Raw genomic sequence first — 12,087 nt, forward strand, 5'->3', positions numbered from 1 at the left:
CTTGGTTGTGTTTAATACAAAGTTTTGGTATATTCACATTAACTTCTCTTTATTTTTGACTGTAAACTTTCTTGTACAAAAATAAACATTAAAAGAAATTTTTTGGATCAAAATATAACAACTAAATAAACTATAAGACAAGTCAAACAAAGCTGAACAGGTGTATATTTATACTTATAAAGAATGAAGAGTTCTATAAAAAGTTCATGAAAAGTGGGAGTTTAAGTTTATTATTATATAACCTCATAACGCTATTAAAAAGTAAGAAGAATCACATTTTCCAATTCTCCTTTCATTTGAAAATAATGAATCAGTTTTGTCACCTACATGTAAATGACTGTGTGTGTGTGTGTGTGTGTGTGTGTGTGTGTGTGTGTGTGTGTGTGTGTGTGCGCGTGTGTGTGTGTGTACACACATACCGTCAGAGTCTCCGCTCATGGTGAAGTCCAGCATGGCGTGGCTGAACTTGTCCTCCGCCTGCTGCTTCAGCTGCTGACTCAGACTCTCCAGGGCGGCCTTCTCCTAAACAACACAAACAGTTCACAGTCGGTCAGAGTGTGATTCAATCAGAGTGAAAACATGAATGAGTGAAACCACCGACCTGCAGTGATGCAGAAACATTTTAGTATTTATAAACAAATAGATTTTTTTAGCATCTTAAGTTTTTCATTGATATGATTTATTTTGCAGTTATACATATAAAGAGTAATGTCTAATTTCACAATCTCCATTTACCACATACATCTCATTAGATGTCTGTTGGCCTAAAGCACATCCGTCCACAGCAAATCAGTTTTAAATATGTTTGAAATCCTTCGCCGAATAACAAATCAAAGCAGAAATCTCAGAAATGTTCCCCTTTGTTCTGATATCAATCGGCTAATGACAATAATGTTTGATTAGTGGATTCAAACGGAGAAAGCAGAGGAATAACAGCAACGGTTTCAGTAGACAGTTTGTGTTGTAGTTTGTTTGCTGAAATGTTAATGTCAACAGCAAATTGTTAGAGTGCTGTACGCCTTCATGCTTGAACACACATCTGTGTTTGTTTGCATGTGCAAGAATGTTGATTACATTTAGTCCTATTTGGATGTTTACTGTTGTGTGTGTATACAGTATATGTTATGTGTGTGTGTGTGTGTGTGTGTGTGTGGCGGCTCCTGGCAGCCACCTGCGAGAGTGGAGTGCAGCGGCTTGCCTCCCTCTCCCAGAGGCCCCCGAGGGTCGACGCATTAGAGGGAGAGAGAACGGGAGAGTGCAGCGCGGACGAGAGCGAGGCCACGCCGCACGGTCCCCTGGGTATTTATTACAACCAATAAAAGCCTGATTTACTGAGCATTTACATGCTTAATGCAAGCAGCCGGCACTCTCCGCTAGAACCTGACTGTCGACGAACACACACACACACACACACACACACACACACACACACACACACACACACACACACACACACACACACACACACACACACACACACACACACACACACACTCCGCAGTGCTTCAGCGCCAGCATTTTACAGTTTAATTACATGATTACGAGCAGAACCCAAAACACTGTTGTCTTCTAAAACAACCTTCCCAAAAGTGTCCCTCTCCATTTATATGTGACCCTGGCGAGCCGGCTGGCGATAATGAAATGCATTTCCTCTGTTTTTAGTCCAGCTGAGTTGAATTGTTAGAGATCATTTCCCCCCAGATTGGAATAAATACAGCTAAAGAGACGAGAAGGCAAGGCTTTGGAAATGTTCTCTTTTGGTTTATTTGCAAGTCATTAATAAGCATTTTATTATGTTTTAGTAAAAGAGGATTTATCTATCAGATTTTGAATGTAAATACTTAAGAATGTTCCTTTCCTCTCCACAAACCTTATTCAGGAAACAAGCACAAAATGTGCCTCACACTTTTTGACTTTAAGCCTGAGTGTGCCGTTACAAAGGGCTTTTTGCTGTGTGTGAGACAGAGACCAGATGAACAGGAGACAGAGTGGATGACAGCCTAGTCTGACATTAAGCCCCAGTACAGTACATGAGAAAAGTGGATTGAATGGCTGACACTGGAGCCAAGACACAAAGTAGCGACAAAACTAATCCTCTGAGTGTGTCAGAGATGACACTGTTGTAATGCTGAGAGCTCGCCGGCTGCACAAAGCCACGGGCCGACGTGCAGCGCGTGGCTTTCGGAAGCTGAGTCGTGTTTTCTCCCAAATAAAGTCATCTAAAATATTACATCTAAACATACTTTAACTTATAAGGTCTTAAAGAGTATATAAGACTGCATGACAACAAAATACAAAGCATCTCTTCTTCTTAGTTTTAAATTAAAAACTGAAATCGACTGTCAAAATTCATAATTTGCACCATGTGTACAAGTCACAATAAATAGAAAACCTATTTTTGTCCCACCTCATTTCACTGGATGATAACATACTCTATTATTAGCAGATGTAACGACAATTATGTAATAAAACTATGTCTAATATTTAATTGTATAACAGCTTAAAACCTCCATCTAATGCGATGGATCTTTGAAACACGCTGTAAAAGATGCTCCTGACAATCAGCAGCCTTTCCCGATGCTCCCTCTCTTCCCAGGAGAGTTGCCGTGGTTTAAATCGAATTGGCAATTAGACTGTTTATTTTTACTGTATCTACAGTATACTGATGGTTACACTCTGTCTAAATGTGGATAACAACCTCAGTAAAACACATCAATCAGTGTGGGTTGGTCTGTCTGAGACACATCACAGGAGAGAGGGAAAAAAGGAAGAAAGAGACAGATAGAGCTGTTGAATGTCAGCGGTGCAGATGCTTCAAGCACACTGTTGCTCTGTAAGTGTGTGTGTGTGTGTGTGTGTGTGCATGCGCGTGCACCAGCTGACTCCCAATGTGTTTAACAAATAACCGCAATTTAGCCACGCTGCTGAGGAGCCGGCGCCGTCACTTCACATTACCGTCTCCCCAACGCTCCGCTCTGCCACACACACACACACACACACACACACACACACACACACACACACACACACACACACACACACACACACACACACACAAGTGGCCCCGCAGTGCGCCTTACAGACACACTCATTACCTCCGAGACGCCTCTGGTTTTACCTTATCTGGCCCTGTTTAGCCTCAACACATTTCAGCGAGCGCGTTGAACACCGATTTCCCTCCTACACGGTGCAGGAGGGATGGCATGTGGCAAGACAAATTATTACACACTGACAATGAGACAGCGCAGCTTGTGACAACTTGTTTACTTTTTTCTACGCATTTTTGGGAGAATTTACAAATGTAAACCTTTGGAACCAGTTGTATTATTTTTCTATTGACATAATCCACGCAGTTTTTGAAGCAATTGATGAGTGGGAGTTATTTGTCATAAACTGTTTTTTTTACAGATGCAGAATTACATTAATGAAGACTGTATTATAATATGTATTTTAATCAAATTGTAGACCAAATATAAATGCTATCACATAGTGACAGTTGACCTTTTAAACATCTGTTATTATGGATTTAGATTGAATTCATACAGTCCCCTGTTGCTAAGGTGACAACACATTCTGATGCTGTGGTACAGAGGTAAAGCTGTTTACCTTCTCTGATCGTCCGTTGTTGAGGCTGAGGTTGCTGACGGCGGCCACCTTGGCGTCCAACACCTGCTGCTCCCTCTTCAGCTGCTCCTTCATCTGCCGCGCCTCGGCGAAGGCCTTGCTCACCGCCTCGTGGTCGCTCAGGTAGGCGGTCGTGGACAGTGACGACAACAAGTCTGCTGAGACACGTTCAGGGACACGGGGAGAGGCGATTAATTTGGTTTTGTGTATCCATTAGTAGTGTGTGAAAGAGTCATTTAACTTGAGTGGCTCTGTATCTGCTGTATCTGTACTGTCAATGTACTTAAGTGTAATAAGAGCATACCAAATAGATGTGCGTGTGTGTTCATATTTCAGAGGAAGGCAGGAGGCTTTCATCCAGAATAAATCTTCCCGTGAACCATGAGGTAAAGACATTAACATATACTTGATGAAGGGAGTTTTCCTGTGTGTGTGTGTGTGTGTGTGTGTGTGTGTGTGTGTGTGTGTGTGTGTGTGTGTGTGTGTGTGTGTGTGTGTGTGTCTCCGTCTCCTTCTCTCTCAGACTCACACTGACCACTTCACTGTGGAGTGGGGCATGTGAGTCACAGTGTGCCCCTAGCTAGCCTCGCTACACGCTGCCCACAGCTTCCTCCACCTGCTGGCAGCGGTAAACACACACCACGTCTGTAAACACCAGCACTCCCTCTCAACTTCCACTCCTCTAAATCCAATTAAAACACCCATCTTTCCACACGCACACCAACACACCTCTTTTGATGTGAACCCTCACAGTTCCACTTTGAAGAGAGGTGGCCACATGACTCTTATTACGGCTACAAAGTCCTGCTAATTTCCCCAGTTGAGAACATCTGCCCTGCCACATCGCAAAGATCAAACCTCCCCGCTCCTCCTCGTCGCATATTATTTGTATTATTTCCGCAGATTAGTCGCCGATGAGGCATCTGCTCTGAATGTGTTTGTGAGGTTGTGTGCTATCGCCTCTCTCTATCAGGCGGGTTGGCTCCTAACAAAGAGCCGCGGCTGGCTTATGGGGCCTTTATCAGCGCTAATCCGCACCGCTAATGCCATCTCAAGCCAGATTACCAGCTTCAGATTGGTAATGACAGAGCCGTGAACTCTTTCAGAAGTCATAACCGGAAAATCTGGATGTGAGCGGGGCCAAAAAAAATGGAGGGAGAGGACAGAAGAGAGGGCGATGGAATCGGGTGGCAGTCCATTTTAATCTGGAGTCAAACGAGAGGGAAGGGGGGGGGGCAGATGGATATTCTCGTGCTCATGGATGTGTGTGCGAGTCTCGCTTAAACTGACAGCGATGCCAACCATCCAGACAAGTGAATGTGACCCAGATAGCAGGGGAGGGGGGTGTCTCTCTCTCTGTTTCTCTCACTCCACACACACACACACACACACACACACACACACACACACACACACACCGGTGCAATACCTTTTTTTTGGCCACCACTCTGGCAATAAGGTCAGGGGGGGGAACTGCAGTTTTGTGATGTGGACGAAGACAAATGTGTGATGGCGGTAGAAGTTAAAGGCGCTGACAGCCCTTCAGTTTGGTTTGAGATGGGAAGATGGACGGATGGATGGAGTAAGGGGGGGGGAGAGGGAGACATGCCTTTGGGTTGGTGGGTGTCAGAGAAGTGAGAGGTGAGACGAGCGGGAATAGGCAGATGACTGGAATTAATTCGCAAAGAGTGGAGTGTTTTTATTCCTTTTTAAGGTTTTAATTTCATCTTTAAAATCATATTTTATAAAGTATATTTTGTATGTTAAATCTGGTAACTCATTCCCTCTGATAGTGAAGTAAGTCATTCTTTCACTGCAAATCATATACAACGTTTGTTTGCCACCTTTTTGTTACTTCTTTTTTTTTACATTTTCAAATAGCATAAAAAACTAACATTCCTGTTGAATTATTTTCTTTTCTTTAAATTTTCACTCCATCCACTGCTTGCGTGTCTGTTTGTTTTTTCTTGTCTGAATTTAAATAACCTGAACACACATTCATCGTACCACCCACACACAGACATACAGACACACACACAGACACACTCTCTCCCCACATCAAAACGACCGCCTCTAGACTCTTTTCCAATTTGTCTGCCCCTTCTATCCCCTCTGAACTTGTAACAGGAATCCTAATACAACGATACACTGCAACAACAAACAGGCTGGTGACCGGCTCAACTCAGTGGCAACAGATGGGACCACGAAGTATGGCAAAACCAGGGATCTGCGACGCAAAACACACTGGCCTCCACACACAAATAAATCAGCGGGGATCACACACTAACTTTAAACACTGTAATCCATTTTTCTGAACAAAAAACATCTGGGACCGCAAATCCACTAATCTGATATTAAATCCGCCGATTTGTTGAAAAACAGTGAGATTAGCCAAGAAGTCAGAAAAAAAGGACTAACTGCCTATTGCACAGGAGGAGGAGGAGGAGGAGGTGGGATTGAGTGTGTGTGTGTGAGCCTTTGTGTGATTTCAGTGTGTGTTAGTGTGTGTGTGCTGTCATTGTGTCATTAATGCTGGGTGTTTGCGCTGTCCTGGCTCATGTAAGAGGCTTGTCTAATCTCATTGGTGATACCTCCTGTCTGTCATGCGTTCCTCTCTTTATTATTCCCCCGCTTCATCGCTCGGAAAAAAAGTGCTAATCCCCATCTCTCTCTCTCTCTCTCCTCACTGCTGTGTCTCTCTGTCTCTTTCAGTCACTAATAAACACATAACAATGGAGCAGCCCCGAGGCAAATAGCGACACGGAAAACAAACCACAAACACACTAATTATAGCCCGTTACATATGTTTAATATTTGAACTATCAGTGTTGCGTGAAAAATGGATTAAGACTACAAAATAGTGATTCATTTATGTCATATTTCATGTACGTGTGCATATGGCCGGGTATGATTATGGTACTGGCAGTCGCAACAATGGCAACACTGAGAGGGGGATGCTATTCTTTTCATCACCACTACCAGCGAATTACTGTTTGTTGGTTTGAACATGTGTATGAGTTTTTTTTATCTTCTTCGTCTTATTTTTGTTTTTGGTTATAATTTGTATTCCAACAGCAATGCTGCATCTACCAGTCATAGCTGAATGGAGGACACAACTACGAGTGCATGTACAGTATGTGATGGAGACTTTAGTCCACTTACCTATGGAGCTGACCCTGGTGGGTGGGCCTCCGATGCTGGAGGGGGCAATGCTGTGCTTCATGTTAGGGCCCAGCTTGGCGGCAGCGGCTGCAGCGACCTGTGGGGAAGTTGGGGGGGAGTTGGGTGACTTGCTCTCGGATGCCTTAGGCTTGGCCGACAGGTTCAGTGGCTGTGCACCCTCACTGTCCTGCAAAAACCAAAACAGCACAGTTTCGCCTGCTGTGACCACCATAGAAATTTGGAAGCAGGAGGCAGGGGTGGGGTGGGGGGGACCCCTTCCCCTTACCTCACCGAGACAACTCGCAAATGAGGCTTTAACACGTACCAATGTAACAGGAGCCCATGCACAGCAATGGGACAAATAACAAGGTGCATGCCACTGCCTGGATCCAAACAGCCCGTCATAAGCAAAACACTTTTTGCAGCAAACAACAATAACCACTGACATTTACATGCAATAAACTGACTTCGTACACAGCGAAGTCAAGATGATTCATGCATGTGCACGCTCCACATGCACGCTCAAGTAAACATTCAATGTAATTCTGCTCCTCGACATGCTTCAAACAAGGCCAGGGGTAAGAGCAACAATCACACACCATGTTTTTTCTTTCTAAAACTACAGTCTGCGCCTCTCTTTCATACAGAGGAACACCTCCCTGAGTCTGAAGACATGGTGACTTCTCAGCATGAGACGGCGAACAGAACAGAGGACTGTCTGCCACTTCAATGTGCACTTGCTCCATTAGAAACTAGGGTCATGTCTGTGAACATGGCAGTGTGTGAAGGGCAATGCGAAGCAGCACTTTCTGCTTCAAAGACACACGCGCACATTCCCAGGAACCAATCAATAACTTGTAAAGTAGCTGTTTTTTTCGGTCCATGCTTTTGATGCCAACAATAGTCATATGTATAACTAAGTGCATCAAAATCCAAGCATGTGCGCACACAGCAATAACCTCAAATTGTGACCCTCTAGACAGAGGGCCCCTAAATGAATCGGCATGTGGACCACCGCTCGACGCCGAGGGCTGTTATCTCGTTAATTGTCATGACAACACCACCCCTGCTGATGATCTAATCCAATCAATGGGAGTTTTGGAGGGTCACATGACGGGAAGGAAGGAATTAGATCGCCCTGGGGCCAGCTGTATACAGACCACTCTGTGTAATTAAAACTCCTCAATTAAAAGGCAGACCCAACACGGGGCCGGGGACAGCCTAATGGGCCCGCTAGTAAATATGCACAATGGTGTTTATGTCTATTTAGAAAAAACGTTTGCATTCTTTTGTTTTATTACAATAATATATTCATTATTCCTGGGTTTAGATTTCATAAAACCAAGTGCTAAGCATTACAGGTGTGCCCTATTGTGGCTACATTTAAACCTTAGAATAGAGACATTATTTTATTTTATGGTCATTAGTCTAATTGCTGCTTAGGCGGAGAAGAATCACCATACAGTTGGATCCAAGGAGCTAGTACTGTGTGTGTGTGTGTGTGTGTGTGTGTGTGTGTGTGTGTGTGTGTGTGTGTGTGTGTGTGTGTGTGTGGGGTATACCCACTCATTAAGGCCGACTTTCCCTGATTCCCACTCCTTGAGTCGTTCTAAGCCTTATGAGCCCCTCACAACTCAATTAAGCCCTTCCAATTAAGCCCCTACATGTGTACGTGCCTATGCGTGTGTGCGATCACCACTTTGTGTGTGTGTGCGATGAGGCCTAACCGGATTGTCCTTCATTAGGGGGGTCTTTCTAAATAGACGGAGGACCCCCAAAGATGCCTTGAGTGAGACAATGGGCCGGAGAAGAAGAGGAGAGAAAGGAGGAGAGAAGAACTGAGAGGGATCTTCTCAATCCTGACCCATATTATGGTGGGCTTTGGCTGGGAACGATATTTATTACAAATAGATAATGCCTCCGCCTCTTGTACAGTGGATGGGGGGAGTTTCCTCTCCGCGCCAAGCCAAATCCTATGGTGGGAAGGTGGCCAACCTGCATTATGCCAGTGTGGAGGAATTAGTTTAGACAGTGGAGCTGAGAGGCTTGGACCGAGTTGTTTATGTGTGTGTGTCACTGCGAGACATTGTTCAACAAGCTCTAAATCTCATGGCAACGTGCGTGTGTGTGTGTGTGTGAGTCTGTGTGAGTGTGTATGAGGCCTCTAAAGCCTCTGAAAGCCCTGGAATCTTGAATTAATACAATTGCTTTTGTGTCTCTCTTGGCTGATGAAACAGTCTCCAGCTTTGAGACCGAAAACATGCAGAGTGACAACGAGAGCCAGAGGGACAGGGAGGAAGCAGGAGGGGAGAGATAGTGTGAGTGTGTGTGTGTGTGGGCTGTATTTCACTTCTGTGGATGCCGACATGTGAAAGCGACATCAGGGCTCTGCATCTTATCACTGGGGCTGATGGTTCAATTAACAGGACAAGTGTGTGTGCCTCTGCAATTCATCATGGGCAGGCTCCTGTGTGTGTTAAGGTGTGTGTGCTACAACAACTATGTCAGGACCCCAACGTGTTCCTCCCTCCTTTCATCTCTCTGTCTCTCCTCCTCTCTGTTTCCTCCTCTCTTCTTCCCTTCTAGCTGTAAGTGACTGTTTGGATATTAATTATATTGTCATATCTAATTCTCTCAGACAGCAGACGACACAGAAGAAGAAGATTTGACACCGTTCCTCACACTGGGTGGCACCGATTCAAACACTTACTCCTCAAGTACGTGAATGCACTTCACATTTTCTACTAATTTGGAGAAAACCGATGTGTTGACGTGACTTTACCTTGAAAGTCTAGACTGATTGTTTTATTCTCCCTCATTGGAGTAGGCTTGTTGGCACTTGTTCATACTCTTATCCAATAGATGGAAATGACTTGAATACTTGTTATAATACTCCCATGTAAACCTACTCTGCAGCAATAAAAGTCATGCTTTTAGAGGTTATTATCATTAAGAAAGATACTAAACATGGCCACACTATTTTTTGATTTAGTGTAGAAATAAAAGGTTGAATAAAAAGGTCATCATGTATACAGTGCCTAAGTAAATGTGACGTCTGGCCACTGCGTGTGTGTGACTGCATGTCAGCGAATGGTCTACATATGGTGCACAATTTGAATCGCACTATTGTATGGATCTGTATGCATGCCTGCCTACGTCCACTCTTGCGTATAAGAAAGCTGCTGAATGTATGCTGCAGTGATTTGTGCATGGCTATGTGTGTGCGTCTGTGTAGGGACTATTTGGCATGGTGTCTTCTTCAACACCTGTGTATGTGTGTGTGCGTTTGCGCACGGCTGTGTGTGTCCGTGTCTCACCCGAGGGTAAAGCACTTAAGCGTTGTGTGCCTGAGTCCAAACAGCTGTGAGCAGAGGCAGGCAGCGCGTGTCTAAATGACTAGAGACCTGAGATAGAGCCCACAGGGGGAGCACACCTCTGAAATATACATGTCACTCACACTGAGAGGAAAAGAGAGTGTTGGAGTGCTGCAGTGGTCAGTCTGGATGAAAGAAATTAAAAAAAGTAAGACAGACTGAGATTGAAAGAAATATATCTATAAAATGCTACAAAACTCTAGTCTGAAGTTTGTTCACAAACACCAAAGCAGCGCTGCGTTCAATCGGCCAGTTTGGCTCCATGGGGCCTGTCGGGGGGCCATGTGGGGCCACGCCTCCCCACTTCCCCTCCACCACAGGCCGCAGCACTTGCCCCTCAACCCAACTCCATATATATGGTAATAAGAGGAGTGTGTCGGTTGGGCGGAATAGTGTGTGTGTGTGGGTGTGAAGGGAGGGGATGATGGACAAGGAAGCAGGGGTGCAAGCCCCGGGATCAACCGCATGCTTTAGTCTGGGCCATGGGCTAGTCCTGAACGTATGTTGTGTGTGTGTGTCTGTGGACATTGGGGTTAACATGGGTCCATAACAAGGGGCAAAAAAGAGATTGATGAAGAAGGATGGAGAAGTTAAAGGAAATAAGGAAAGGAGAAGGGAGGAAATAAAAGGAGAGGAGAGAAAAGACGAGGTGAAAATAGGAAAATATTGGAAACTATGTTCAAATAAATCGAATTGTCAATCTCTGATTTTGAGTGTTGTCCTATTATTACACACAGAAGTCTTATCCCATGTGTGTGTGTCTCTGTGTTGATTTGGGAATGACCACTACACTTGTGAGGGGGTCCGAGGGTGGACAGATGATGGCAGGGGCATGTTGGTTCTGTGTGTGTGTGTGTTTATGTGTGTGTGGGGGTCAGGGCCACAACGGCTGACCAGATATTCATAGAATTCCACTTGGTTGGACACAAGGCTTCTCCTCAGCCCCGTTGTGCGGCCAGCCGAGAAAACGGCACAAACAGCAATACATCCTCAAATCCAGCGCGGCCATACTGACCCAGCTGGAGGTTAGTGATAAAAGTTCAGCTGTTTGATTTGCAGAGTCACAGTGAGTTTTGTCAGAGACAAGTTCTACCAAGGCATGCATTAGTATGAGGAGCTGACCGTTGCTCTGACACTTGTTTGATTGGTGGAAAAAGGACAAGACTCGGGATGCAACCTGGGACAAGCGTGGACAAACATTTCAAACTCATGCACAATCACTCTCTCGGTCTCTGTCGTAACACTAGAAAGGCCAATGTGTGCACAGTTCAACTGCTCGAGTCATTTATGTCTATATTTGTCTAAAACTATATTCTAATTTTAAACAAATTGCCAGCACAGATATCATTTTTTAATTGGCTTTCAAAAGAAATCCAATTTTGTAAAGAATTTTAAAGAAATGGGTGCCTCTTTATATTTAAATAAAAGAATATGACAGGTCAAATCTCTGACAAAAATGTTGCGCTGTTTAATGGTTAATTTGTATTAAATAAAAATGTTTAGCCTATATTCTTTTCAAGTCATTTTCTACCTGGAATTTCTTTTTGATTCAACATAATTGACTAATATTGGACACCCAAGCTTGTGAGCCAAGTAATGCACCAATCCACTGACTTTTCTATTATTAAACACACACACACACACACACACACACACACACACACACACACACACACACGCACACGCACACACACACACTCTCTTGGATTTCTCTTACCTTTTTGTTCGGTAGCGGGGAGTTACGGCCCTTGTCGCTCTGTGAGTGTGTGTTGGTGGGGGGGGAGTGGGTGCCCATACTGCCTTGGGGTGGCAGGCTGCCTCCGTGCTGCTTGGCCCCCGGGGAAACCTGCATGGCTGCCAGCTGAGCTGCATACAACTGCTGCAGACAGACAGGTAGAGAGACAGAGAGACAGGCAGGAGTCAAGGT

General features: G+C 44.6%; 1 protein-coding gene across 1 annotated transcript in view; it reads right to left on the bottom strand.

The window, feature by feature from the left end:
• Positions 1-12,087, bottom strand: part of LOC104965348 (transcription factor SOX-5-like) — a 212,005-nt gene that overhangs the window by 185 nt on the left and 199,733 nt on the right. Inside the window, exons 5-8 of the mRNA XM_010794304.1 lie at positions 11,878-12,039; positions 6,787-6,973; positions 3,607-3,782; positions 420-522 (exon numbers count right to left, since the gene is read on the bottom strand). Of these exons, the coding sequence (XP_010792606.1) occupies positions 420-522; positions 3,607-3,782; positions 6,787-6,973; positions 11,878-12,039 (628 nt within the window). The remainder of the gene's footprint in view (positions 1-419; positions 523-3,606; positions 3,783-6,786; positions 6,974-11,877; positions 12,040-12,087) is intronic.

Source organism: Notothenia coriiceps, unplaced genomic scaffold, assembly GCF_000735185.1.
Source record: "Notothenia coriiceps isolate Sejong01 unplaced genomic scaffold, NC01 NC01_scaffold00037244, whole genome shotgun sequence".
NCBI lineage: Eukaryota > Metazoa > Chordata > Actinopteri > Perciformes > Nototheniidae > Notothenia > Notothenia coriiceps.